The sequence below is a fragment of the Myxozyma melibiosi genome (assembly GCF_037950935.1).
Source record: "Myxozyma melibiosi strain Phaff 52-87 chromosome Unknown BZA70scaffold_10, whole genome shotgun sequence".
Taxonomy (NCBI): Eukaryota; Fungi; Ascomycota; class Lipomycetes; order Lipomycetales; family Lipomycetaceae; genus Myxozyma; species Myxozyma melibiosi.
The window spans coordinates 263,790-290,358 of record NW_027042924.1 but is presented as its reverse complement, the minus strand read 5'-3'; the positions used below and the strand labels follow the sequence as shown (position 1 = coordinate 290,358).

At 53.0% G+C, this 26,569-nt stretch overlaps 13 protein-coding genes across 13 annotated transcripts; 4 read left to right on the top strand and 9 right to left on the bottom strand.

Moving 5' to 3' along the window:
- Positions 1 to 1,279: 1,279 nt before the first annotated feature.
- BZA70DRAFT_282187 (isocitrate/isopropylmalate dehydrogenase) lies at positions 1,280 to 2,639 on the bottom strand. Its single transcript, XM_064913238.1, has one exon. The coding sequence runs from the start codon at positions 2,477 to 2,479 to the stop codon at positions 1,409 to 1,411; it is 1,071 nt and encodes a 356-aa protein (XP_064766863.1). The 5' UTR covers positions 2,480 to 2,639; the 3' UTR covers positions 1,280 to 1,408.
- Positions 2,640 to 2,645: 6 nt separating this feature from the next.
- Positions 2,646 to 7,510, bottom strand: BZA70DRAFT_282186 (uncharacterized protein). Its single transcript, XM_064913237.1, has 3 exons — positions 5,887 to 7,510; positions 3,270 to 5,828; positions 2,646 to 3,189 (listed from the first exon to the last, which is right to left on the bottom strand). The coding sequence occupies exons 1-3, from the start codon at positions 7,211 to 7,213 to the stop codon at positions 2,813 to 2,815; spliced, it is 4,263 nt and encodes a 1,420-aa protein (XP_064766862.1). The 5' UTR covers positions 7,214 to 7,510; the 3' UTR covers positions 2,646 to 2,812.
- Positions 7,511 to 7,673: 163 nt separating this feature from the next.
- BZA70DRAFT_61766 (mRNA splicing factor) lies at positions 7,674 to 8,760 on the bottom strand. Its single transcript, XM_064915260.1, has 3 exons — positions 8,578 to 8,760; positions 8,311 to 8,516; positions 7,674 to 8,252 (listed from the first exon to the last, which is right to left on the bottom strand). Exons 2-3 carry the CDS (start codon positions 8,472 to 8,474, stop codon positions 7,814 to 7,816), a joined length of 603 nt encoding a protein of 200 aa, XP_064766861.1. The 5' UTR covers positions 8,475 to 8,516; positions 8,578 to 8,760; the 3' UTR covers positions 7,674 to 7,813.
- A 1-nt stretch (position 8,761) lies between these two features.
- BZA70DRAFT_61765 (D-isomer-specific 2-hydroxyacid dehydrogenase NAD-binding protein) lies at positions 8,762 to 9,909 on the top strand. The gene has a single exon (XM_064915259.1). It carries the CDS (start codon positions 8,907 to 8,909, stop codon positions 9,885 to 9,887), a length of 981 nt encoding a protein of 326 aa, XP_064766860.1. The 5' UTR covers positions 8,762 to 8,906; the 3' UTR covers positions 9,888 to 9,909.
- A 22-nt stretch (positions 9,910 to 9,931) lies between these two features.
- On the bottom strand, positions 9,932 to 10,744 carry BZA70DRAFT_290904 (Med18 protein-domain-containing protein; the record flags this gene model as incomplete). Its single annotated transcript, XM_064914253.1, has 1 exon — positions 9,932 to 10,744. One exon carries the CDS (start codon positions 10,742 to 10,744, stop codon positions 9,932 to 9,934), a length of 813 nt encoding a protein of 270 aa, XP_064766859.1.
- A 140-nt stretch (positions 10,745 to 10,884) lies between these two features.
- Positions 10,885 to 11,324, top strand: BZA70DRAFT_290903 (ubiquitin-related modifier 1; the record flags this gene model as incomplete). Its single annotated transcript, XM_064914252.1, has 4 exons — positions 10,885 to 10,913; positions 10,962 to 11,126; positions 11,188 to 11,247; positions 11,306 to 11,324. The coding sequence occupies 4 exons, from the start codon at positions 10,885 to 10,887 to the stop codon at positions 11,322 to 11,324; spliced, it is 273 nt and encodes a 90-aa protein (XP_064766858.1).
- A 138-nt stretch (positions 11,325 to 11,462) lies between these two features.
- Positions 11,463 to 14,522, bottom strand: BZA70DRAFT_282179 (uncharacterized protein). Its single transcript, XM_064913236.1, has one exon. It carries the CDS (start codon positions 14,128 to 14,130, stop codon positions 11,665 to 11,667), a length of 2,466 nt encoding a protein of 821 aa, XP_064766857.1. The 5' UTR covers positions 14,131 to 14,522; the 3' UTR covers positions 11,463 to 11,664.
- Positions 14,523 to 15,120: 598 nt separating this feature from the next.
- Positions 15,121 to 16,291, top strand: BZA70DRAFT_61875 (histone-fold-containing protein). Its single transcript, XM_064915261.1, has 5 exons — positions 15,121 to 15,575; positions 15,636 to 15,685; positions 15,746 to 15,856; positions 15,923 to 16,050; positions 16,122 to 16,291. Exons 1-5 carry the CDS (start codon positions 15,364 to 15,366, stop codon positions 16,149 to 16,151), a joined length of 531 nt encoding a protein of 176 aa, XP_064766856.1. The 5' UTR covers positions 15,121 to 15,363; the 3' UTR covers positions 16,152 to 16,291.
- A 21-nt stretch (positions 16,292 to 16,312) lies between these two features.
- On the bottom strand, positions 16,313 to 18,136 carry BZA70DRAFT_282173 (calcium/calmodulin-dependent protein kinase). Its single transcript, XM_064913235.1, has 5 exons — positions 17,838 to 18,136; positions 17,595 to 17,780; positions 17,457 to 17,528; positions 17,312 to 17,396; positions 16,313 to 17,248 (listed from the first exon to the last, which is right to left on the bottom strand). Exons 1-5 carry the CDS (start codon positions 17,967 to 17,969, stop codon positions 16,431 to 16,433), a joined length of 1,293 nt encoding a protein of 430 aa, XP_064766855.1. The 5' UTR covers positions 17,970 to 18,136; the 3' UTR covers positions 16,313 to 16,430.
- Positions 18,137 to 18,320: 184 nt separating this feature from the next.
- BZA70DRAFT_290899 (uncharacterized protein) lies at positions 18,321 to 18,891 on the bottom strand (the record flags this gene model as incomplete). The annotated part of the gene is made up of 2 exons (XM_064914251.1): positions 18,321 to 18,800; positions 18,874 to 18,891. The coding sequence occupies 2 exons, from the start codon at positions 18,889 to 18,891 to the stop codon at positions 18,321 to 18,323; spliced, it is 498 nt and encodes a 165-aa protein (XP_064766854.1).
- Positions 18,892 to 19,417: 526 nt separating this feature from the next.
- Positions 19,418 to 20,633, top strand: BZA70DRAFT_240705 (putative cytosolic iron-sulfur protein assembly protein 1; the record flags this gene model as incomplete). The annotated part of the gene is made up of 4 exons (XM_064910511.1): positions 19,418 to 19,717; positions 19,766 to 19,886; positions 19,939 to 20,523; positions 20,569 to 20,633. 4 exons carry the CDS (start codon positions 19,418 to 19,420, stop codon positions 20,631 to 20,633), a joined length of 1,071 nt encoding a protein of 356 aa, XP_064766853.1.
- A 318-nt stretch (positions 20,634 to 20,951) lies between these two features.
- Positions 20,952 to 22,342, bottom strand: BZA70DRAFT_311990 (uncharacterized protein; the record flags this gene model as incomplete). The annotated part of the gene is made up of 6 exons (XM_064914970.1): positions 22,034 to 22,342; positions 21,866 to 21,924; positions 21,676 to 21,815; positions 21,195 to 21,609; positions 21,079 to 21,132; positions 20,952 to 21,037 (listed from the first exon to the last, which is right to left on the bottom strand). The coding sequence occupies exons 1-6, from the start codon at positions 22,057 to 22,059 to the stop codon at positions 20,952 to 20,954; spliced, it is 780 nt and encodes a 259-aa protein (XP_064766852.1). The 5' UTR covers positions 22,060 to 22,342.
- A 48-nt stretch (positions 22,343 to 22,390) lies between these two features.
- Positions 22,391 to 26,219, bottom strand: BZA70DRAFT_282158 (AEX-3 domain-containing protein). Its single transcript, XM_064913234.1, has 4 exons — positions 25,328 to 26,219; positions 24,662 to 25,269; positions 24,560 to 24,608; positions 22,391 to 24,506 (listed from the first exon to the last, which is right to left on the bottom strand). Exons 1-4 carry the CDS (start codon positions 26,153 to 26,155, stop codon positions 22,488 to 22,490), a joined length of 3,504 nt encoding a protein of 1,167 aa, XP_064766851.1. The 5' UTR covers positions 26,156 to 26,219; the 3' UTR covers positions 22,391 to 22,487.
- Positions 26,220 to 26,569: the final 350 nt, after the last annotated feature.

Sequence of the window (26,569 nt, the reverse complement as noted above, 5' to 3'; positions counted from 1 at the left end):
TAGCGCGTGTGCAAGCCCTGCTCCCATCCGCTTCTAGAGTTTGCATGGTAGTTCTTTGGGTGATTACTGGATCTGGAAACCGCTGGTTCTCTACAAATGACTGTTTGCTGTTCTGATATCTACATATGATGGACTCGAATCTGAGGTCTGGCTGTGTGTGGTTTAGCAATACGGGCGAAATAGGAGTATCTGTAGAGTATACGATCCGTATAGACTTCATAACCTGATAACACCTCAGTCGGTCAACAGGCTCGGCTAGCACTATCTCCTGACAACACCGCCAGATACCGGTCCTGTCAGGTGTCCAGGGTAGTTGAGTTTGCGAGCAGGCTAAAGTCACAAGCTGTCCGGTCCCGGCAAATCGGTCCGATACTGCGTCTCCTCTTTCCGACGCCAGCGAATCGGTCGAATTCGGCAACGGAGGAATACGGAGACGAATGCTTCGGGTACTGGCTATATTGATTGATAGTTGCCGGAAATTGATGTTTTAATAAGCCTGCTGATGTTCTGGAGCGGAGTTTCCCCGTTGCACGTATTGTTGCAGCCTGTTTTCCGTTTGGAAGATGGCCATGTCCCGATATTGGCTGATATGCAACATGTGATGTCGCTACATCACAATACTCGCCCTTCTAATGCCGACAAAAGAGTCACCTGCTCTTATCCGTATCTATATTTCAGGTCAAGTGACTCCGACTCAACTCGGAGAATCAGCTGTCGTCTTAACGAAGCCAAGACTGAGAATATAGCCAAGTCCAGATATGCCTCTTGGGAAAATTATGTATAACATTCGTTAAGCACTAAGCTGGCGGCCATTACATTTCTAGTCATATTCATAAGGCTTAATAGCCTGTCATTCTCTCTGTATGAAGGTGGGGGATCCTTGCTATGAAATCAGTATCGAATAAAGCTTCAGAGCGACAACTTCCGGCATCCGGCAGCAACAGCACCATTGTCGGAAATATAGAATATCCGCAATGAGAACATTATAGCCAGAACAATATAGCCTTCTCTCACTAAACCCCGCTCCGAAGCCACCCGCACTCCCGTCGGTATATAGTCCTGTACGCCCCGATGGCTTTTGTGAGCCGGTCAACCGTAGTGTATTTACCCTAAACCGCAGCTGTCGACCACTGGAGATCCGCCAACCACAGGAGATAAGTGTCCGGTTATTGAAGTTGCCAGCACTTCTGTCAATATTTTAGTTTGCGATATATCTCTCGTTGATTTGAGAGTGTGTTGTTGCTGTGGTTTTTGAATATGCTTTTTTGCAGATACAAGCAGTTTAAGATCTAGGTAAGTCTTGATATAAATTTGCGAAAACATCACATCTCAATAAACTGCACCATCTACTCTTTTCGCGAAAAAATGATCAAAAAACAATTACAGCAGCCGCTGTAAGCAAATCAGCTCAATAGCCGTTAATAGCCTTAATAAGCGCTTCAGTGACCTGCGCAGTGTTCAAACTTCCTCCCAAATCACCAGTAGTCTGCCCGATTTCGCAGCAAGAATCCATCGCGTCCATAATCATCTTGCCAGCTTTCGCTTCGCCCAGAAAATCCAGCATCATGGCAGCAGACCACACCGCGCCAAAGGGGTTGGCGATACCTTTACCCATGATGTCGAACGCGGAGCCGTGCACGGGCTCGAACATCGAGGGGCTTTGTCTGGTGGGATCGATGTTTGCGGACGGAGCGATGCCGATTGATGCCGCCAGGGCGGCGGCCAGATCAGAGAGGATGTCCATGTGGAGATTTGAGCCGACGATGGTATCCAATGTCTCTGGTTTGTGAACCATGCGAACAGTCATTGCGTCGACAAGCATCTTATCCCATTTAACGTCGGGAAACTCCTTGCTGACTTCCAAAGCTACCTCGTCCCACATAACCATGCCGTACCTTTGCGCATTAGATTTCGATACCACTGTCAACAGTTTCCTCGGCCGTGCCTGCGCAATCTCGAACGCGTAGCGCAGGATCCGGCGTGCGCCGTGGCGGGTGAAGATCGCGAGCTCGGTAGCAACCTCCCAATCGAACCCACGATGAGACCGGCCTCCTTGACCTGCATACTCGCCCTCGCTGTTCTCACGGACCAGAACCCAGTCGATATCCTCAGGCTTTGCGGTCCGCACGGCGGGGACTATACTCTTGAGACATTTGACCGGTCGCAGGTTTGCGTACTGCTGCAGCGGTCCCCGCATCGCGAGCAGGAGACCCCACAACGACACAGAGTCAGGCACGTCAGGCATCCCGACGGCGCCGAACAGGATCGCGTCGAATTTCCGGATAGTGTCGAGGCCGTCGGGTGGGAGGTAGGCTCCGGTCTGTTTGTAGTACGCGGTGCCGTAGGGCAGATCTGTAAATTCGAGCTTGAAGTCGCCGCACTTGGTCTCGCATGCGCGAAGAACCGCGACTGCGGACTCGATCACTTCAGCGCCGATGCCATCGCCGGGCATGCAACCAATTTTGTAAACATTCGCCATAGCTTTAGTCTAGAAGTGAAGTGGAGATACTAGAAGATGAGGTTCCAACCCACAGTGTATAAGAACAATACGCTACAACCAAGATCTCGCGATTCTGCCCGAGTTCGGTCTAAGGCCGATCGCTGGGCCCGCGGCTGTCAGAAGCCGCGACCGAGTTACCGACCCCACGCCGAGCCTCACAGTGCGTGCGGCGTGCTTGTTCATTCATATGATTGTTGATTTCTTATCATTACTATATATCCTAAATACCTGATGCATTACCCATATGATACAAAAAAACTCTTCTATATGACAGTACAATGCGCTTTACACCTCCTTGTTACGATGACGCCGCTATGCCGCAGAGTCTGTGTCTGACACATATTCTCCCGTCGCAGGATGCCTTCCCCTTCCAGGGTAATATTCTCCTGACTTTACTGTGTTGCCGCGGTACAGTGGGCGACGGTACGGCGGACGCGGAGGACGCCTTCGACGCAGAGCCTGCAGTCGCAGGAGCACTCTTGTGTCTCTTTTGGGCATTTCTCTTCTGCGTCTCCGAGTCTCGGGCTGCCCCGCAGCGGATGCTGACGCTTCATCTAAATGTTCAGTTCCCCATTCGAGCGGGTCTCGGTCTTGCAACCTTTCCATAAATTCGACCTTTATCTGCTCTTCTTTTTCTTGGTCCTTGAACACTTCCCCGATGTCTCGCCTGACTCCCGCTTCCGTGTAATCTGTTTGTTGAAGAAAAGTTAGCTGCTACCGTTTCATAAAAGGGAGAATTATCAGGTCTGCTGCTGTTCAGGATACTCACATCCTATTTCGCTCATCGCTTCCATAAGCTCATCATCTGCCTTTATGCGCGTCGCCTGCTTATGGCGATCAAAATAATAATCCGGCCCACGCCGTATGAGCTCCAATTCGACGCCCCACCAGTCGTGCAGACGAACGTAATTCTTGACTAGTCTGACCAGTGCAGAATACCGCGCCTCGACTATCAAATAGATGTGACGACCTCTAGCGCGATGAAGAAGCACTCTGCGCATACGCCACAAGTATTGTTCCCAATTAAATTGCGGTAATTCGCAATAAACATCGGCGGCGGCAACGAGGGTCTTCAGAGCTTCAGTCAGTCTCTTTTCAGAGACCATCATAATAGCACTCGGGCTAATAAAGGGACTCTCGCGCTCATCAGTACGAATGAGTTCAAAACCCTGCTTGAGAATATTCGTGACTCTCTCAATCCATTGATCAATGTGTCTGCTCCTGATCTCCGACATCAGTTTCACACACTCCATTCGTAATGCGAAATCCGACCCCTCCAGCCCTGATTTTGTTTCGGACTCGAGCAGTCTGAACGTTAGACGAATCAATTTTTCGTCGTGTTCAGGTTGTGTTCTACCAAACATAAATTGTCCGAGTCCCCAGCCGTATAAGGCCCAATAAGGTTGTCGCGCCTGAAGTGCTTTGAACTGGAGCTCCTCCAGCAAGGACTGGGATACCTTGTTCAACCTGACTTTGCTCTTTCTTCTTTCTCCGCGATTCGCCTTCATTAATTGCTCATGTCCAGCCATGATTGTCTCAAACACAAATTCGAATTGATGGTAATACATCATGACCTGTAGATACCATTGGAAAAAGGATTCGGGTAAGTCATACTTCTCATGCATCATATTGACAAGACGTTCAACTGCAACTGTTCGAGCATTTATCACCTCAGCCGGCATCGTTTCGGTCGTTCTCAGAGCTACCTCCGGAAACTCAGATTCGTCAGCGACGCTATGGTTGGATAGCATACTGAGAATCGTGCACTTGAGTTCCGAAAACAGCTTCTCCGGCAGGTCCCTAGAAGGTTTCTTTGGCAAGGACAAATATCCGCAAAGCAACAAGTAATCGTACGTGAGAGTGGCGCGATGCTTGTCCACGTGATTGTGTAATACCGCGAGCGCTGTATCGGGCCCAATGGTATTGCGGAACCGCATCGTGACGGCTTTCCGCAAATTCTCGCTGCCGTGGAGAACAATCGGCTCCATGACCATCCAGAACCGCGCTGACATTTGCAATCCGGGCACTTTAGCCAGCGCCGACAACATTGCATACACATATTGCAATTTTCGCTCTTCTGTTACATCGCGGTACCTCCGGATCCGGCTCAGCAATCGCTGGAAACTCCTGCGCGCCGCAATCGGGCTCTGCGCGGACAAAAGCGCGGCCATCATGTTGATAGTCCGCTGCTCGGTCAGCACAGACATTTCGGACGAGTACGTCCGCTTCAGTAAGAGCTCATACATTTCAGCCGTGTGGCCAGGCGCCATATGGATATAGACCCGTTCCGGCAATTTCGTCTGCAGGACGCGTAGAAACAATGTTGCGTCGCCAAACTCGATTGCGCGGTTTAGAAACGCCCGCGCTAGTCGCTTTGAGAGTCTCTCGGAATTTGTGCACAGATCATGATCGACATCTTCGCTGCGAGTGATTGCCGTACGGGAGCCTGTGGCAAGAAAACTCCAGACTTCCATGGTATTGTGCCGGTCCGTCAAATCCACGACAAATCTAAGACTGTCGAAAGTCCTGCCGGCCGCCAACAGCTGCGCAACACCAGACGAGAGGATGTCATCCAGCCGCCCCGAGAGCTCAGCGCCCTCTTCGACAGCGATCTCCAGCGCGTAAAAGATGTATTGAGGATTGCGAAAGACAGAGTTGACGACAATGTCAACCGCTGAATTAGTGTCTCCCAGCTTGATCAGCCGGGAAATCACGAGCTTCATCGTCTCCTCGCTGCGTCGGATCAAGTCGCTCATTTTAGAACCGTTGACCAGCTCGGAAAGTGCTTTGGGATCTGTCGCGTTGGTAATCGAGTGTTCGAGCTGCGCTTGGAAGAAAAGCTCCTTTTCCAGCTCTGTCAACTCCTCGCTATTATTCACTCCAAATATTTCTGCAAAAGCTGGGTCCGAATACGCCTCTGCTAATATCTGGCGCGCGAAATGATGCTGCTGTAAGCCGACGCAGGTGCGGAACATGACAGCCATGGCAACTTTCGGTAAAGCTGCTTTGTGCAGAATAAACAAGCTCGTGGCTTCGGCCGCGGTCCAAATTTCCATGGTCCGCAGTGCGAACCTGATGATGTCGGCGTGCATTTGGTGCCGGTACATGTGCTTGAATAAATCCGCAACCATACCCGGATCGAGATCGTCGGTTTGGAATAAGTAGCGCGCGATTTTAGCGACTTCGGCTTGTGGGAGCTCCTTCCTGCCGAGATGTAGTCGGAAGCGCGTCTGCTGTATCTGAAAGTCGAGCACCGACCGTGGCCTCTGGCCGAGTTCGGGGAATTTCGGGTCGTCGGCGTAGAGGCTGAAGAACGAGTATATCAATTCTAAAAATCAATTAGCTTTCATTTTATAACGGAAATCGCTATACTTCAAAACACGCACCTTTCAAAGAAGGATGAGATGTAGCTTCCGGGGAGTCATTCTTATCCTCATGTTCAAGCAGGTTTGTTTGACGCCGCTCTACCCTCTGGCTCTGAGGACGATCAGTAGGATAAGGCTCACTACCCATAATCTCAACACTCGGTAAATCTCCTTGCTGTTCTGTTGGCTTCGGTCGATCGTCATCGATTGGAACAAAATTAGGCATCGCCGACGCCAGATAGCTTTCAAAGGCAAGCAAGTATCCCTTGATTTTTGGGATAAATTGCTTTCTCGTAAGCCCGGGCCTCTGATTCTCTGTGGGTGTTGGAGACTCTGGGTCAACCTCTGGGTCGCGATCTTCGTCGTGGTTTTCGTCGTGATGTTTGTCGTGATTTTCAGCAGCTCTCTCAGGATTGTGCGTCTCCTCAGCAGCGACGGCCGGTCGGTCGACCCGTTTCGATAAAATTGGCAAGCGTGGTCTCCCAGGATTGTGCGTCTCCTCAGCAATGGCGGCCGGTGGGTCGACCCGTTTCGAGAAAATTGGCAAGCGTGGTCTCTCAGGATTGTGCGTCTCGTCAGCAGCGACGGCCGGTGGGTCGACCGATTCCGAGAAAGATGACGCGCCTGCTCTCTCAGGATTGTGCGTCTCCTCAGCAGCGGCGGCCGGTGGGTCGACCCATTTCGAGTAAAATGACAAGTGTGCTCTTTCAGGATTGTGCGTCTCCTCAGCAGCGGCGGCCGGTGGGTCGACCCATTTCGAGTAAAATGACAAGTGTGCTCTTTCAGGATTGAGTGTCTCCTCAGCAGTGGCGGCCGGTGGGTAGACCCATTCCGAGAAAAACGCCGCGTCTGCCTGTAACGATATATTGTGGAGATCTGGGGGTAGCAAGATGGGATCGAACTTCTTGACTGTGCTTTCTCCTTTCCTTCTCATTTTGCTCGAAAGATTGGGCTTCGCGGCGGATGCCGGTTTGGTAGGCTTTGTCGGTGACTCCCCAGGCGCGCGACTATCGTCCTCTTGCTCGCCCACTGCACCGGCATGCTCGCTATCCGCAATTGACGACTGCGAGGTACTTTTCGGATGACTCGACCGTCGTGGTTGCGTCAAGTGGATGAACCTCCTCAACTCGCGTGAAAGCACCCGGTCGCCAATCCACGGCGTCTGCTCGCGAGAAAATTGTTTGCAGACAGGTCTTGGTCTGCGAGAAGCAGACGGCTCATTCGTCGTCGGTCGAGAGTAAACGGAATAGCACCGACCGACTTGCTCCGCACAAGCGCGACAGCTCGCGAACTTGGCGACGGACGTCCTCCGACTTAATGGCACGAGCCGGGGCATCCGTCGACGCATAAGTTCTCCTGTCACCTCCTTCTCGGCTGAGCCAACAGCTGATATACCACAAAGAAGAGAAAAGTCGTTCACCAGCTGCAAGGCGTCATAAATTGATTCGCGGTCGTCGGTGGTCTGCCGTGCTGGAATTGTTCGTCAAAGTGGGCTCTATAGTCGGTCGCAATTGTGTCTGGCTCTGGCCACCATTCTAAATCGTACAAAGCTTGCCGTAACTGTAAAGCTAATACTCCTATGCGATATCGAAGAGTAATTGCGCAGGAAAGAACCAGAAAACAAAAAAACGTGTAGGAAAAGCAGTCAACTGCAACAGCTATTTTCTTGTCTCCGAGGTTTTTCAATAGAGTTTAAACGCGTTGCTCCTGATTGTGGTCACGTGAACAGTGTCACGTGCAGGCTGCTGGTGGCTCGTTCACTGTGAGGAAATAGGAGAATTCGCATTTGGAGTTGCTTTTCGAATAATCTGAAGATATTTGGTTGATTTAGACAGAAACGGTGTTTATATACCCTATTATACAACAGCTTTATATATACAAAGCTCCAATTATGTAGCCATACACCCGAGAAACAAACAAACCCTGCAAAACAGAAACCAAAAAATAATCACTGCGCAGAGCCAGCCTCGATTTTATCCATCGCCTTATTCAAATCGACGCCGGCGGGAATCGCGCTCGCGCCGGGGGACGCGCTGCGGACGCGTTCTCTGACGATTCTGTTGATCGCCACGTCGGTTTGTCGCTGGAGGATCTCGAGCTTGCTCGCGATCTGGCGCTTGATATCCCAGTTTGCTGCGCGGGGACGGAGACTGCTTACGTCGAGTTCGGATTGTGCTGCTGTGCTTTCTTCTCCTTCTTCTCCTTCAGAGTTGTTGTTATCGTCGGAGTTGGCTTCTGGTTTTTCTTCGCTGCTGTGTTCGCCGAGACCTTCGCGCTCGATCCGTTTTGCTTCTTCTTCGACGGTCGGTTCTGTCATCGTCGGCGGCTCGAAAAATCCTTGCTTTGGAGCCCGCGCCTCTGGATCGTAGTTTCGTCTTGATAATATGCTACTTGAAAGCATTAGCATATTTCCACCACAGACAACAGAAGTTATAACATCCTTACCTAGCAGTATCACCAACTTCTCCCCCATCTTTCTCATCTCCTCGCACCACCGTATCCTCCTCCCCATCCACCTTCTGCTCTTCTCCCTCTCTCTTGCGCTTCAAGTTCCGCAGTTGCGCGAGCCGCTCTTTTCGCGAAAGTGCTTGTGAATCTAAGGATGACATGGCGATGTGACTGGCGATAGAAAGGAGAGAGAAGGTAGGCAGCTGTGTTTTTGGGATTGGCTTTAGTGAACAAAACAGGTTTGGAGGAAGGAAGAGACCTTACCCTGGAACAGGCGTAATGGTGGACGCGGGGCAATCGAGATGCTGAACATGCCCGTTTTCCATTACTGCTTATTCAATTGGTTAGAGAATAGAAATTACGGAAATAAAAGGCTGAGGAGAATAGATTATTTGTTCGATAAACAACAGATAAGCGGGTGCACCACATAAATAAAAATTAAGAGCGCAAAGAGCATCTGGAGATTAGCGGACATAAAGACTTCGAGCGATATCCACTCTCCGCCATAACGCAATCGCAACTCCTCAGTCACCACCACAAGCAACCTTGATAGTAACAGTTCCTAAAACACATCTTTAGCTTATATCACAAGCATGCAGCACTCACTAGCCATCCTTGACGACTACCAATCCGTCGCCCTGAAAATAGCAGACTGGAGCGCAATCAGCGACACCGCCAAAGTTCCAATTACAGTCTTTTCCGACCACCTCTCCGACGAGACCGAGGTGATCGCCCGGCTGAAGCCGTTTACGATCATCTGCATCATGCGCGAGCGAACAAAGTTTACTCCCGCGCTGTTTGCCGGGTTGCCGAATTTGAAATTACTGGTTACGACCGGCATGCGGAATCTGGGGATCGATCTCGAGGCCGCGAGAGCGCATGGGGTCGTGGTCTCGGGGACGGGGTCTGGTGGTGAGTCTACGGTTGAGACGATCTGGGCGTTGATCTTGGGGGTTGCGCGGAATATCGTGGCGGATCATACGCGATTGACGACGCCGGAGACCGCAACGGTCTGGCAGGCCGGACGGTTGCCGACAGGGCTTTATGGACGCACGCTGGGAGTCGTGGGGTTGGGCAGGCTAGGATCGAGGGTTGCTGCGATTGCTAAAGTGTTTGGCATGAACGTGCTGGCGTGGAGCGAGAATATGACGGCAGAAAAGGCAGAGGCTGCGGGCGCGAAGTTTGCAGGGAGCAAAGAGGAGCTCATGCGGCAGTCTGATTTTGTATCGGTGCATGTGCTGCTCTCCGAGCGCACCGTGGATCTCATTGGCGAAGCCGAGCTTCGGCTGATGAAGAAGACTGCGTTTCTGATAAACACCTCGCGCGGACCGATCGTGAACGAGGCCGCGCTGATCAAAGTGCTGAAAGAGGATGCCATCGCGGGCGCGGCGTTGGACGTTTACAATGTCGAGCCGTTGCCGGTCAATCACGAGTTGCGGAAGCTGGGCGACAAGGTGCTGATGTTGCCGCATATGGCATATGTTTGTGATACGGCTTATGAGGTCTTTTACCGGGAGACTGTGGAAGATGTGCTGGCGTATCTGTCCGGGTCGCCTATTCGCGTCATGACCTGATGATGATAAGTCTATAGGATCTATATTTCGCATTCTCTAGTTGATCACCGCCGTAGCTGTACCCGCGGATCCAATAACGCCCGATCCGGAATCTCCAACTCTACGATCCCGCTCAACTCAGCCTTCAAGCTCTCCAACCTCTCGATCGCGATCTTGACCTTTTCCAGATCATCCCCGACCGTCTCTGGCCCCGTGACGACCTCGACGTAGGCGTGCATGACCCACGTATTCACAAACTTTGCATTCTCGAACCGCCTCCCGTTGGCGACCGTGCCCGCGGCCAAGTCGCCGTCGCCGCCGACGGGGATCTCGTGTAATTGTAACGGTTTCTGGGGTGCGATCTGCGAGAGCTTGATGATGACGATGCCGTTGTGGACGAAGAGGTAGCCTTTTTCCAGGTAGTCGTATGCATAAGCGTAGTTGAGTGCCCGCAGAAATCGAAAGAGTGTGGATGTGTTGTCGGCCTGTGCCTCTTCAGACTTGCGGAACGTGGTCTTCGAGACTGCTTGCACCTGCACCGGTTTCTTGCCAGACTCTGGGATCGTAGGTATCGTCAACGTCCACTCCGGCGCCTCGCTCTTGCCGACCCCGTCCTCCGCCGCTGCTGCCGCCTCCGGCATCTCTCTCGAGACATCTATCCGCGAAGACTCGAGCGGACTGACAGCGCCCGCGGGACCGCCGGCCACACCAGCAGACGAGCCGGGCCCGTGTCCTGATATTGTGGGCGAGAAGATGATGTGCTGCTGCCGCAGGTCGAGCGGGCGCATGCCGGTCAGGGCGGAGACTGTGAAGAGAAGCTGGGGGATTTTGGAGGACTGGACTGTTGCGTAGAGTGAGAGCTGTTGTAGAGAGGACATTGTGGTGAGGTGTTGATGTGTGGTGGTGGTGTTGATTCGAGGTCGATAAAACGTTAACTGAAAAGTCGACGACCCCTGAAATCGACCTCATCGCCAGAAATATTCAACCACTTCACCAGTTAAGTACTCTCTCAACCAAGATGGCTGTTCCATTCACAGTCGAGTTCTCGTGAGTCTACCTTTTCTACTTATATCTCTCAAGCTAATCATATCCCAGTGGCGGCCTCGAAATCCTCTTTGGCGGAGAACGAGTCATGAAGCTCTCACTTGCCTCTCCCCGCGACGACGACAATTTGACAATCGCAGATCTGGTGAAGCATTTATGTGATGAGAAGATGACCGATAGTCGTCGGGACATGTTTGTTATTGAGGGGTATAATGTGTATGTATCTTCTATATCTGAATTTTGCTGTTTTGCTATAGGCTAATACTTTGTCTAAAAGACGACCGGGGATTCTAGTTCTGATCAATGACGCAGACTGGGAACTTGAGGGAGAAGCAGAGTACGTTATACAGCCGGGCGACCAGATATTATTTGCTTCTACTTTACACGGAGGGTAGTTTTCGCGCGGTAGGATGAATGGCTGGATGTACGATAGCGCAGTTGCTGGTTATGCATATTGGATGGTTGTAGATATGTACATATTCTGTTCACTTCTCAGTTATGATATCGCTGTTCAAAGATTCGGATAGTTATGAATATAAAATTAATATATAGGACTAAAACTACTAAACAGCTAGCGTAAACAAAAAAAGAAGAAAAAACGCCAGAACACATGATGAACATCAATCAATCAAATTCTAGTACCAAACAAATAATTAAGCATCCAAAATCATGACAGCAAAAAACTAATTAACGATCGAGAAAGAAAGATCAAGAAAAACAAACGCTTTTTTAGTCAAAAAAGGAATAAAAGAAACTATAGAAACACTTGTCCGTCGTCGTCGATCTCGCTCGTCATGCTCTCGTCCGTGTGTGGATGCTGATGGTGGTAAATAGTAGACTCGCTCACGCTCGCCCTGCTCGCCGGCCGTCCTCCGTTTGTGAACGCGACCAGCCGCGGCTCGTTCTCTGATAGATTCCGCCGTTCGCTGCGTTCGCGCCATTCACGCGCACCAGGCACGAGCTCGAACCGCTGGGTGGACTCTTCGCTGCTCGACGCGGTCGTGCAGCGGTCTTCGGATAACGGCGTGTCGCTTCTGATTCCCGGAATGCGAATCAGTCGCTCCGAGTCCTCGCCGATGTCTTCCTCGCGCACGGCGCCGAGTCTGTCGGACGACGAGGTCGAGAACGCGCCGATCGTGCCGGCGGAGACGACGCTGCGGTGCGCGTCGCTGTACCGCCTCGTGTCGTTCTCGCTGGAGGACCCGCTAGAGCCGCTGGTAGCCGATCCCGAGCGCGCGAGACCCGCGATGTCGCCGTTGCTGGACTCGACCAGCCGCACGCTGAAGATCTCGTTCGTGGCCACCGTCGCGAGACTGGCCATCGAGTCGCGGTCGTGCGCCATCGTGCTGCCGCCGTTGGTATGCCGCGAGGAGTCGCGCGAGTTGCGGAAGATGCGCGAGCGTCGCGGCCGCGAGGAGTCGTCGGGGTCGTAGGGGATAACGAAGCCGTTGACGGCCGTGTGCTGCTCTTTCTCGAGATCAGAGTACGTGCGCGCGTGGCCGGAGAAGACAGAGAGACCGGACAGCCGGCGGCCGTCCCACGCGCGGGAGGGTTTTGTGGGCGTCGGGTTGTTCATCGGCCAATCGTCCTCAATCGGGATCGGTTTCGAGATCTGGGACGAGCCCGAGGGTGAGACTGCGGTCTGGTTCGAGTCGCGGCGGCGACGCTTGGCGGCCGCGGTGAAGCAGAAGCAGTACCAGAGCACGGCGGCGGCGAAGAGGACTGCGAGCGGGATGACGACGCCGCAGGCGATCGCGATGGCTTTCGTGCTTGTTTTGCTGGAGGACGAGGCTGAGGCTGAGCTTGCGGTCGCGGTGGGGGCGGAGGAGGAGCTCGCGGTCGTGGTAGAGGTGCTGAGCGTTCGGGTGGTGATTGAGCGCGTGTGGTGGTGGGTTGAAGTCGAAGAGTGTGCCGAGGTGGTGGTGGAGAGGACGGTGCCCTTGCCGATGATGTAAAACATGGCGGTCTCCTTGCCGCCGAGGGTGGTGGTGGCGGTCAGGATGACCTTGACGGACGTGAGCGAGCTGGGGACGGTTCCGGTGAAGGTGTAGTTGCTGTCGTCAAAGTCGAGCCAGGAGGAGGCGCTGGAGGGCGTGTACGAGGCCGATATGCTCTCGATGTAGTCTGTGTTTTTGAGCGAGGGAGTAAAAGAGAGACTCTTTCCGCGGGTGGCGGTCACGTTTGAGATACCAGAGGAGCTAAAGATGTCGACGTCGGTCGAGTTGTCGGTCGAGAGAACAGAGACGTCGATGTCCATCTGGACCTCGTCGCCGAACGCGTCGACGACGGTGACGGTGACGACGATGCTCTCGCCGACGTCGTCGTCGGCAGGGGTGCCGGAGAGAGTGAGAGTGTCCTCGTCAAAGTCCATCCAGTCATCGGTGCCGTTGTAGCTGACGTTTGTGATGTTTGAGCTCGAGATCTCTGAGCCGTCGAGGAGGACGTCGAGGGTGGTGGAGAACTTCTCGCCCTCGGTTGCGTTAACGGTGACGGAGGAGCCGGTGAGGGTGTGCTCGCCAATGTTGATGGTGAAGTCGGTCTGGGCGGCGGAGTAGCCGGCGACGTCGGAGGCGACGAGGACAAAGTTGAAGTTGAGCGGGGGCGCGATGTCGGAGGAGAGCGCGGGGGTGGTGCCCTCGAAGGTCATGGCCGAGGAGTCGAACGAGATCCAGGAGGGGAGAGGGGTGAGGCCGGAGAAGAGGCCGTAGTAGGCGGTGACGTTTCCGGTGAAGGTGTCTTCCGCGAACTGGAGGGAGAAGGAGGATCCGGGGACGAGGCCGATGCCGTTTGCAGAGTAGGTGGAGTAGTTCTGCTGGAGCTGGGAGGAGGCGGAGATGGCGACGTTGGGGGCGGCGGTGTCGGCGACGACGAAGGTCGCGGTGTCGGAGGAGTTTGTGCTGTCGGCGGGATCGGTGGCGATGAGGGTGAAGGAGGAGTAGCCGATGTCGTCGTCAGAGGGGGTGCCGGAGAAGAGGCGGGAGGAGTCGTCGAAGGAGAGCCAGGAGGGGAGGTCGGAGACGGAGTAGGTGGTGTCGTTTGAGGAGGAGGAGGTGTAGGTGTAGGAGGACATTGTGAAGGAGAAGGCCTCGCCGACGCGGGCGACGGGGGGGTATTGCTCTGAGATGGGGAAGTCGAGGGAGGGCGTAGCTGAGACGGCGGTGAGGGGGAGGAGGAGGAGGTTGAGGGCCATGGCGGCCATGGCTGAAGAGAGAGGAGGCATGGAGAGTGAAGTAGAGGAAGAAGGAGGTGAGGTGAAGAGGAAGAAGAAGGAGGTGAGGTGAAGAGGAAGAAGAAGAAGAAGAGGTGAAGAAGAGGTGAAGAGAAGAAAGATAGGAAAACTCACGAAGGGGTCGAAGCGAAGGAGCACCGAGACGCGTTTCGCTTGTTTAAATCAAGGGGCCGAAACTTAATAAAACGCGTCCAAATGAGCGTGTCTCGAACGCGTTAAGAATGGGAGCTAAGCCGTTTAGGGCGAGACGCGTCCCGAATGAGAGCACTGATGGCCTCAGTTGCTACAGCCGTGTGGAGATTATGATGGTATTCATGATGGATATCCAGAGTAATTGTAGTTGAGTAGTTGAGTAGTTGAGTAGTTGAGTAGTTGAGTAGCTGAGCAGTTGAAATACTAGATACACAACAACATCATATTCTCTACTCTACACAGCTACTCATTTATCCACTCGTTACGAACATTAAGTCGCGAACTTGGTAAGTTATGAGAAGCCTCCATCCCTGTCTTGGCTGTTGCTTCTTCTGTCTGTCTGCTGTTGTCTGCTGTTGTCTGTCTGTTCTGTTCTGTTCTTTGTCTGTCTGTCTGTCTGTCCGTCTATCCTTTGTCTGTCTTCTCTCGACTCGGCTCACTTGTCACTGCCAACGCCAACGCCAATGCTACTGCCACTCAATGACTTGGTGTACCTCCATCATCGTGAACATCTAGATAGAATACAGAACAAATGCAGAGCAGACAGATATCTGCGGCGCTGCTGCTCTACTCTCTCTGCTGCTGCTGCTGCGCTGCGCTGCTCATCCAACTAAACACCCACTAATGCACTTCTGCTGCTTCTCAACTCCTCTGCAGAAAGGACTACTGCACAATGACTACAACTACAACTACTTCTTCTCTCAGTAACAAAAACCCCCCCAATTCCCCAATCCAGTAACAAAGGCTGCACTCGGTCTGGACGCCCCCAGAACAGTAGAAAACTCAAAGTTGGTCTCGAAACCTGAACCGCTCAGCTCAGCTCAGCTCAGCTCATCGCATCTACTTCGTCGTCGAGTTTTTTGATTCCAGCTGCTGCATTCACCGTTTGCTTTGATCTTGGTCTTTTGCTGCTGCCAATTTGTATTTGCTGCTACGCGGCGGTTCCTGTGTATCACCACAACACTCCGCTCAACAGCAATATCCATACCAATACCAACACCAACACCCTCTCAACATCAACACCCACCCAACATGTCTCTATCACCAAAGCAATCCCCCCAAGACGACACAGACGACAACATCGCAAACATCCTCGACATGCTCGAGACCGAGAACCAGTCCGGCTCGAGCTCGGCCGTGCACGTCTACCCCCCCGCCGACGTCAACGGCGACAGCCCGTCCTCCGGTCTCATCCAAAACACAGACGTTACCGGGTCTGCTCAGACTGCTGCCTCGCACGCCATGGATTATCAGATCGAGGGGATGGAGGGCGATCTTGATGAGGAGGCTGGTGGGGTTTTTAGTGGGGATTATGAGGTTAAGGAGCAGGATAAGTGGCTTCCTATCGCCAACGGTGAGTTTTCTCTTAGTTTACAGTGACATCTACTATACATGTACTAACAATTCATCTTAGTCGCCCGGATAATGAAAATGGCACTGCCAGATAACGCAAAAATATCAAAAGAAGCGAAGGAATGCATGCAAGAATGCGTCAGCGAATTCATCTCCTTCATAACCAGCGAAGGTATCCTTCCCTTCTCCTCTTTTTTTTCCTTCTTCTGATATTGACGCTGATACTGACGATCCATAGCATCCGAAAAATGCTCAGCAGAAAAACGAAAGACCGTCAACGGCGAAGACATTTTGTTCGCAATGACATCTCTCGGCTTTGAGAATTACTCAGAGACACTAAAGATCTATCTCGCCAAATATAGACAGGTATCTCTCTCTCTTTCTCTCTCTATCTCTCTCTCTCTCTTGTGCCTTGCTGCAATTACTAACTGCTGTAGTTTATCGCTACCCGCGCTGGATCAAAATAACTCAATGCTCAAGTTTGAGTACGCACCTGTATTTTTAGTGACCCCTTCTTGTCTAATACCTCTTTTTTTGTCTTATTCTCTCGTTTTGTGTCTATCAAATTGTACTATTAATGAACTTATCTAATGATTACTCTTACTAAAACATCTAAACCATTTTATATCTTAGTTTGCAAACGATTGACCTTTACTATTACTAACTTATCTAATTACATTTACTAAACATCTAAACCAATGTTATACAGAAGTTACTCGAAAATAGACTCATAATCAGAACTACAGCTACTGCTTCTTTGCATCAGCCTCCGCCTCCGCCTCCGCCTTCAGATTCGACGCACTCTTAATCCGCGACACCGACCTGACCACTTCCTGAAACACCATCGTCGCATTCCCCTTTGATCCAAACGAGCTTCTCCGCGAACTAGACTGCGGCAGGCCAAGCGTGTTGCTACCCCCACCACTCGCAAAATCGCTCTTACCTGCAGCTGACGAGTCGTCCGAGTGCTCGGTCGCGAAAACACTCGGCACACCAGACGACGGGAACGCGTCTTCGTCGTCGTCGTCGAAGCCCAGCGCTTTGATCTTGTTGGCCAACCGCACGGCCTCGATCGCCTGCAGCAACTTTGACCGCGCGTTGAATCCCTCGCGGATGTTTGGCAACAGATCGGTGGTAGTCGCAGTATCGCCGACGATCCACTTATGCTTCAACAGCTCGCGCGATGTCCTGCGCTTCAAAGGATCGACCTGCAACATCCCGCGGATGAAATCCTTCGCGTCGCTCGAGATGTCGCTCCAATACTTGTCGTGGAAAATCACGCCGTTCTCGCGCACTTCCAAAATGTACTCCTGCACGTTCTCGCTCCGGAAGGGTAGATAGCCGCAGAGAATCGTGTAGGTGATCACTCCGAGCGACCAGATGTCGCAAGGCTTGCCGTGGCCGATGCGGAGTAGGATCTCGGGCGCAGCGTACCCGAACGAACCCGCCATCGTCGTCAGCGCCTCGCCTTCTGATTTAAGCACTTTGGCGATGCCGAAATCGGCCAGAACGAGCTGCGAGTCGGCGTCGGGGGTCAGGTAGAGCAGGTTCTCGGGTTTGAGGTCTAAAAAAAAAAGTGTCAGTGTACTGATCTTTGTACTAGATATCAACTAGCGGAGCAGCTTACCTCGGTGGACAATGTTCAGGTCGTGGAGATAATCAACGGCCTCGAGTACTTCCTTTATAGTCTGTACCGCGTCTTTCTCAGTGTACTACATGATACAATCAGACGTCAGCAGGCAATTGTGTCAAAATAAACAAAAGAGCACTACCTTTCCGCGCTCGACGATACGATCAAACAGCTCACCGCCGGTCGCTAATTGTGTGACGATATAGTACTTGTCCTAGATCCCATGCTAGTCAGACCACATAATTACACAAATTATAGAAAAGAGAGATCAGCAACACACCTTCGACTCGAACCAATCTCTGAAACCGACAATGTGCGGATGCTTAAGACGGCGCAGAAGATCGAGCTCTTCCTGCACCATGCTCTCATGGCCCTGCACCTTTTTCTTCAAAATCACCTTGACCGCCACGTTCTCGCCAGTCTCAATCACGGTCGCGGCCTTGACTATACCATAAGTTCCCGCGCCCTAGTAAACAAGAGGGGTAAGTAGGTGGAGAGAGAATAGGAGGGTGACGTGACGTACGAGCACACGGCCGAAGCGGTAGCGGCCCTTGCGGTCGTAAGACGAGGGCTGGTTCGAGAGCTTGCCGTAGATGGAGTAGAGATGGGAGGACATTGCGGAGGCCGCTGGATTGGGATTCGGGGAAGAGGACATTGTGGTGAAGTTGATGGGTGGAGATGGGATGGGGAGAAGGCAGGGCCGAGTTGATATAAGCTCGGAGACGGAGAGGCTGAGCCTGAGCCACAGCCGCTCCCGCCGCACTTGTTATTGTTTCTGTTGATAAGTTTGCTCTGTTATTGTAGTTGTTATATATAGCGTGGTGTTGATTATATTACATTGTAGTAGTATTCATATTGTAGCTATGTTGTGTTGTTGTAGAAGATGTGCTGTCCTTATACTGCACAATGGTGACTTCACTCACTCCTACACCTCTTCACACTCCCCTCCTCATTCACCCTCACCACTACTCTCTCTCTCTCTCACTATTACTCTCTACTACTCCCTCTACTCCCGCAACCCAACCGACGGCCTTCGCTCCACAAACTTCGCCAAATCCTCCGGCGCAGCCACCCCGAGCACAAACTTCCGATCCTCATCCGTCACCACCGCGAAGTCATGCTCGCCATCGAAAAACCGCTCGAGCTCCTCCAACGGCGTATCCGGCGTAATCTTCTCGAACTTCTCCTCCTTCGGAAACCGGTGCATGAACGACCGCACCGTCGCAAGTCGTAGATCAATCATCTCCGTGTCTCCGTCGTCTGCTACTCCCGTCGTCGTCTTCCCGGCAGTCTTGGGAACCTTTCCCGTCCTGGCTGCTTTCTGCAGTTGCTCTGCAGAGAGATAGCCCAGCAGCGCGCGCGTCTTGGCCGATACCACCGGAAGATAGGAATACGACCGCTCAAACGACAGCTCGAGCGCGTGGTCCAGCGGCGTGTCTGGAGTGATCACGAACGCGGGAGGAAGATCCAGGTCTTCCACCGTCGCCTGCACTCAAACTCGTTAGCCCCTCTAACTAGTTTCTTGAGTCAATAACAAATCAGCAGAGAGAAGAACTCACACCTCGGAAATCGTGCATGTTTGTAAGTATGAATTCGATCGATGAACGCGTTGCAGATATCCACCACACGCACTTCTCCCGCAAATTTTCTCTCGCTCAAATCTTCTTCCAAGATTCTCTCCTTCAAATACTCTCAATCACCCTTCTCTAAAGTCTAGAAAAGCACTCAGCAAGCTTATTTAGATTAGCCAAGCAACCCGCTTCCTGCTTCCATTAAATCCCTTCTGAGATCAGCACACTTCTGACGCAATTATGGCAGGAACCCTAACCAGATACTCAATGTCACGTGGATTAAACTCACGCAAGCAGCTTTTTCTTTCGATTGCTGTTTGGCGTCGCGACTGGCAAAAGTATTCTGTTGTCTTTGCACGGTTTGAATAGTATTTAATACGCGTGGGTTTCTGCTGTTGGTGGTTGATATTCTATTTGAGCTGTTTATACACTCCATCTCGAGTTCCACCAGATTCCACCGCCCTCGAAATATTTGCTCGTTTCTCACCTCGCTTTCTCATCATCTTCATCATCTTCTTCATCATCTACACAAATGCCGATTCGCCAAGTTCACTCGATCCCCGCCCACGCAGACCGGATATGGAGCGTGGCGCCGCACCCGACCCTTCCGCTGCTCGCCTGCGCGACCTCCGAGAAATCCGCGCAGATATACTCGCTCAACACATACTTCCCCGTCGCGAACCTCGACGGCAACCATAAGCGGAGCATACGTTCTGTCGCATGGCGGCCAGAGTCCACGGACGAGCCGACGTCGGAGATCGTGCTTGCGACCGCGAGCTTTGATGGCACGGTCGGGATATGGGTGCGGGACGACGAGCGATACGCGCAGGAGGTCGGGGATATGGGACAGGTTGACGATGGTGCGGATGTCGGTTTGGAGGAGTGGGAGTTTGTGGCGTCGTTGGAGGGACATGAGAATGAGGTCAAGTGCGTGAATTGGTCGAGTGACGGACGGTATATCGCCTCGTGCTCGCGGGATAAGAGCGTTTGGGTGTGGGAGGGTGAGTACTCTCTCTTCTTCTTCTCTTCTTCACATGACTAACAGTCCTTTAGCACTCGACGGTATCGAAGAAATCGAATGCATGGCGGTGCTCCAAGATCACACACAGGACGTCAAGCACGTGGTCTGGCACTCTTTAGAAGAACTCATAGCCTCAGCTTCATACGACGACACCATCCGTCTCTGGCGCGAAGACGACGGCGAATTCGTCTGCTCGTCCGAGCTCACAGGCCACCGCTCGACCGTCTGGTGCGTCGACTTTGAAACCCCCCGCCGCGCAGACAGCAACGACGACGAGGACGAGACAATGAACCGCAGACTGGTATCCTGCTCCGCCGACGAAACCGTCCGCGTCTGGCGCCGGACCGGCATCACGGGCGCCCTCACCGGGCGCTATATGCCCTCGACGCTCAGAAACGACCCCGTGTCCGAGACATGGCAGCAAGAAGCCATCCTACCCTCTCGCCACTCGGGCCCGATATACTCTGTAAGCTGGAGCGCGCGCAGCGGACGCATAGTCTCTGCTGGCGCGGACGGCTTGCTCGTGGTATATCAGGAGACAAAACCCGGCGAGTGGGAGGTCATTGCCGAGGAGGAGGACGCGCATTCGGTGTTTGAGATTAATACCTGTGTGTGGAGTCGGAAGTGGAAGGCGTCGGCGGGGAGTGAGAGTGCGGATGCAGAGGAGGAGATCATCATCACGGGCGGAGACGATGGGAATATAAATATCTGGCAGGTCACCGCTTGATATTCAGTCGTTCTTTGGTTGTTGCATTTATGTCTCGTGTATGGGTAGCAGTGTTTCTCGTTTATGATTGCGTGTAATTTCTGTAAAATTTTGTTTAGCATGAAGCATCATTTAATACCAGCATCTGATCTTACTCCTTCCTCTCATCGTCTCCCCGACTCTTCTTTCTACACGTTTTGTTTAGTCGTTTCTATTTTTGTTGGTTGTACACTATCTTATCAAGTACTAAATAAAACACAAATCCATTCTGAGAAACAAAGAGATAAAAAACACAAAGAACACGAGAAGTCATGCAACTGGAAGAAATACAGAGATGGTTTATTTCTTTGATTTCTTCCGAGGAGGTTCGTCTTCTTCGTCTTCGTCGTCGTCCTCTTCGTCTGTTATTTCGATCGTTAGCATTTCTGTGGAAGAGAGAGAGAGGGGGGGAGGAGTTGATAGATACCTTCAAGATCGATTTCTTCCTCGTCGTCTTCTTCCTCTTCAATCAACGCATCGGCTATACCACTGTCAGCATCCTTCTCAAAAAACGAAATAAATCAAAGAAATGAATTGGCTTACTGTATAACTTAACCGCATTAGGATACAACTCCTCCGCAATCAAAATCGCAACCTCATGCGCATTCGCAAACACATCACCCCCCTTCGCGTCCTCCTCCTCGCCCTTATTCTCCCACTCAAAGAACGTGAAGAACGAGATCGGCTGCCCGGGCTTTGTCTTTGTCAGGTCCTGGCCCTGCTTCCACTTGATCGGCGCCTTTGTCGACTTGTACGACACCCGCGCAGACTCGGTGATGTCCTCGCTGTCTTCGTCGTCGTCGTCCTCGGGTGACGACGGCTTGGGCACGTAGGTGAATGTTTTCGAGAGCGTGGTGGTCTCGAGGAATTTGTTGTCCTTGAATGAGAACGTCAGAGTGAACGTTCGCGGGTCAGTTTCGTCGCGGTCGAGGTCGATTGTGTCCAGAGACTCGAGCAGCTACAAAAGTTCAGTCAGTCCGCTTTTGATCCAAGCATTAACACACAAAAGAGAAAAGATACATACCTCCGCATCTAAAGGAGTCAAATACTGATCAAGATCCTCGCCAATCTGCTCAAACGCCACCGACCAAAACTTCTCGACCTTGGGCAGCAGCGCCTTTCGTTTCTCGTACAGCGGCTTTAGTAGCTTTGTCGAGTATTTCACTGCGCTCGTTAGTTTGCCGTAAGCACTATAGAGAAAAGGAGACACATACGGATCTCAAACTCGGCTTGCTCAAACTCGTGCTCGAGTTTCGAAAGTTCCTTAAACACACTATTCCCACGAAATCATCCCGTTAGCACTTCCTCCTTTCTCTCCTCTCGATCAACCTCTCTAAAGCTCTTTTGTGCCAAACCACTCAAATCAGAAATAGAAAACGTACGTCTGGCTATCAGTTTCCTCTGCCATTTCTTCTGATATTTGTAACTAGATGCGATGCTCGATCGATGTCGATTGCGTGCTGCGTCTCTTCTTTCTTTTCCTTTCGATCTTCTCTTTTTTCTATCCTTTCAACTTCTCGATAGCAAAATTCTCTTCTGCTATTCTTTCTCTCTTCTTAATAGTCAACAAAGACACTCTTCAATCTCTTATCTGACAAAGACAACAACACAGGCGGTAAACAAAACCAGAAAAAAGTTGGAAAAAGTCAGGAAACAACGCGCTGCGCGCGCGCCAAACTCGCGTTTGCCCCTCTCGGAAGTCCATCGAAAAAACCCTCAGCCCACGCGTCACCAGTCACGTGTACTCTTCTACCTTCTTTATTTGCTCTGATGAGATGTTCTGATATCTTGTGTTTTTAAAGTCTAAGTAGCTAGCCTAATAGTCTAATGCAATGTCTACAAAACAATACCCAGTCCCAAACTCGCCTGCCCGTTCGTAGATGCCGTACCCCCACAAGTCTCCAGCACGTCCGCGTCCAACCTCGCAGGCCACCGCCCCGTCGGCGCAGACCGCGCCATCGCATCCACCGCAGACGCATATCCTTGACTCGAGCCCACCATCGGCACCTCGACCGTGCGCCATGATCCGGGCGGTTGCTCGCCCAGTACTTCCGCAGACTCGCTGCCACCAGCCGTGCCTCCCCGCACGCGCCCCTTCAGGCCGCGCTTGCGACGTGCCTCGACTATTGCGTCGAACACACCGATGCGGTCGAGTTTGGTGACCGGGTTGCCAAACATGTTTTTACCGCTGCTGCTATTGTTGCGATGATCCTGTTGCTCGGGACGAGGACGATGCTCTACTTCGTCGATAAACTCCGCCCCTGCCTGCGTCGAGAGCAGGAATCGCACGTACGGCACATGGTCTTTCGGCAGTCGCCCCAGAAACTCGGTCTGATTGAACTTATAAAGCGGCGGCGGCCTATCGTCTTCTATCTCAAGCGAGGTCTTTGAAACCGGAGCCAGATGCTTGCGATATCCCGACAGCAGCGCCGCCATCGCGCGCACGAACGCCGCGCGCGCCCGGTGCGGATGGAACGTCGCCGGCGTGCACGGCAGAACGATACTCTTTGCGCAGCCGCTGTGCACATGCAGTCTACACGTCTTGCACGTCAACAGCTGCGAGTCCGGCACCTCGTTCTGCAGACAAATCACACAGACCACGTCCTGCGCCGGCGGCTCGTCAAAGTACGACTGCGAGAAGAGGAAGTGGCCTTCGACGGTCTGACTCTCGGGCCGTTCCGAAGGCGACTGTGACCGGCTCGCGGGCAGTGCTGGGGACGCGGGCGTCGACGAACCTACAGCCGTCTCGGTCTCGTTCGTGGTAATTGACGACAACGAACTCCGATGGCTGACGCTCGACGACTCGGACGCGATACTTCCAAACGTCGAATTCCTCAACAACGAGCGCGGACTCGCCGCCGCCGACGACGGCACCGATTGCGAGTTTCCCCTAGTACTCTCACCACCGTCTACAGAACCAGCAGGTGTCTCGCTGGAATCAAACATTGGCGTGATTGTCAACGGCGCGCTCTGTCGTTTCTTCACGGGACTCGTGGTCGGCGACTCGCTCGATCCTTTTGACCTCAGCGTCGACGCGAAACTGAATACCGAATTCGCTTTTCTCGTGTGCGTTTTCTTCGGCCCCGGATTCGTCATCGCGATCGGAAGCGGTTGCTGCTGCTGCTGCTGTTGTTGTTGTTGTGGTGGTGGTGGTGGTTGTTCGCTTTGCGGTCGTTTACCGCCAAGTCGCGGGTACTGATTATAACCGCTATTTACCGCCGGCGACCTACTCAGCTTCGCCCGAGTACTCGCCGCACATGCATTCATAATCGGCGCCCACCGCAGCATCTCGGTGTCGAAACTATGGTACGCAGACGAGCTCTCGGCCACGAGCCTGAACAGCGACAACGGCGGCGCGACAGAGGAGATGATTGCCGGGTCGGGGAGTACGTGCTGGTTCATCGGGAAGGTTTCAGACACGTACCGCGGCGTGCCTCTGGCGACGTCGAACGGGGCCGAATGTAGCGGCGCGCTGAGCGCGAGTAGGGTTTGTAGTTTTGTCCGCACTGGGACTGGAAGGAGTGGAGGCGTCGAGGACGAGAAGATTGCGTCGGCGTCGAGATCGCAGAGGACAAAGTCGTCGTCGGGAAGGGGTAGTTCGGCGCCTGAGCGATGCACGCCGATGATGTAGGGAACCGGCATCTCGAGACAGGTCGCGAGACGGGCGGGTAGGACGGGGATGAAGACCGATTGCCATTTGAGAGGGAAGAGGAGGGAAATTATTGCGCGGGCGGCGGGGGTGAGCATGCCTAGGTCGCTGGAGACAAAGATGATGCGGCATTCGGCGAGTACGGCTTCAAAGAGTTCGACGATGGATTTTATACTCAGGCAGCGGAAGAGGGCGTAGAGGTCGGTCTAAGAAGCAACTATTAGTATCAATCTAATGAAGTGAATAGGACAAGACGTACATCTCGCGATCCGGGTAGCTCGTTATCGGCATGGCTTCTCGCATATAGACTACCAACTGTTAGCTTCGATACTGTAGAATCATAAAACAAATAGAGCCATACGTTAATAATCCGATATCAACCTTCAGCTGCACCCCCGGATGAATCAAAGGCGGATTCCCGAGCAACTGCGCGACCGCATACTCCATCGGCACGCGATGCTGCGTCCACGGCAAACTGCTGATCTTCTTTTCGTTCGCGACCGCCTCGCCGTAGACCAAAGTCTTGAGCCAGTCCAACCTGAACCCGCACGTATTCTCGTCGCGCGAAAGTAAGCCGTACACGCGGGGTACCCACATGCCCGACTCTTCCGAGACACCGGGGATCGCTGACGCCGCGCCGAGACGGATCGGTTTCAGGAGCGCGATCAGCATGTTTATCCGCTCCTCCGTCTCTGTGATTTCCTCCGCGAGCTCGTCCGGGCTCTGCACCGAGATCTCGGCGTCGGCGGCCACTTCCGCCAGCGTCGTCTGCAGCTCCGAGAGCTTTGCGCGCTCGCTCGCGAGCCGGTCGGTTAGGCTTGCGGCGAACTCGCGCTCGGAGCCGGGCATGTAGTTTGTGCGCCAGATCTTGCTCAGGTTCTCGATCGAGTCGGCGATTTTCTTGGTCGTTGGTAGCCAGACTGTGATGCATGTGCCGTACCGTTTGTCGCCGTCTTGGTTCGTCATGACCTGCGGGGGTTAGTATGTTTTGTTTCTGCAGGCTAGAAGAGAGAGAGAGAGTACTTACAAAGTGATGCCATGTACTCCGTGGTCGTTTATCAGCAAGCTTAACCTGCACATCATTCGGAAACGCAAACATCGGCACATAAACCGGCATATTCCCTCTCTCGCGCGCGAGCGACTCGTCGCGCGGATATACGTCGAGCAGCACGGGATCCAGTTTGCGGTCGAGCGGGTGCATGTTTGGCGACCACGCGATCGGCTCCGGATCAGGGATCACGGACTCGTAGTCTGAGATCTTGCGCGCGTGGCTGCGCGGGTCGGAGAGCGCGGGGGAGGCGGGGTGCCGGGGTTTGGCGTTCATGCGGCGGGTTGCGGGAGAGCGGCGGAGGGGGGACGAGGGCGAGGAGGAGAAGGTGGAGGAGGGGGTGGCGGGGGAGGAGGTTAGTGGGGTTGTCGCGGGAGATGTTGAGCCGGGAGGGAGTTTTGGCGAGGTCGTTTTCTTTGCGAGGATAGCTTCTGCAGCTGTGTTTAGTGCGGCGACGCGTTGGTTTGCGGTTATGGATGCGGACACTGTAGGCGAGAGCGATGGCGAGAGAGAAGTCGGCAGACTTTCGTTTTCCATCTTCTTTTCTAAATTGTTGCTCTCGAGCGCAGGAGAAGGCTGTGAGCTTTCTCCCGCCGAATCAGGGAGAGATGCAGAAGCTAGCTGCTCAGGACTCTGCTTCACGACATCTTCCTGAATGACGTCCTGCACTGTTTTCAAATCAACCGACGACCGATCGCGCACATGACCTGCGGATCTGGTAAGTGTCAGCGGGTCGCGGTCGGTCTTCTGCTGCTGCTGCTGCTGCTGCTGTTGTTGTTGTTGTTGCTGTTTGACATGCTGCAGCATCTGCTGGTGCGCGGATTCGGTGAACGCGCGAAGACCGTCATGGTCGACGCCTGCGATGAAAAAGAAGTCTGCGATTGGAAGACCCGGGTTTGAATAAACCGGGGTAGATGCAGACGCAGAAGCAGTAGGCGTGCTGGCGCTGGCGGGTGCAGATTGTGGGGGAGGAGTGGATGCCGCGACTGGAGATGCTGCTTCGGGAGCAGTCGGTGCGGCAGCGGACGGGGGAGAGGACGCCATCGATGTCTAGAGCGCGACCGGTAGACACGGTCCGGGGATCATGAGAATAGACTATGCAGGTGCTGTAGTATAGTTGGAGAACTGCTGTAGTGTGGCGAGGGAAGAAGGTGGACAGATCTATATATAACGGGCAAGTCTCGAGGAGGACTAATTATAGCGCCCAGAACAGACAACTCC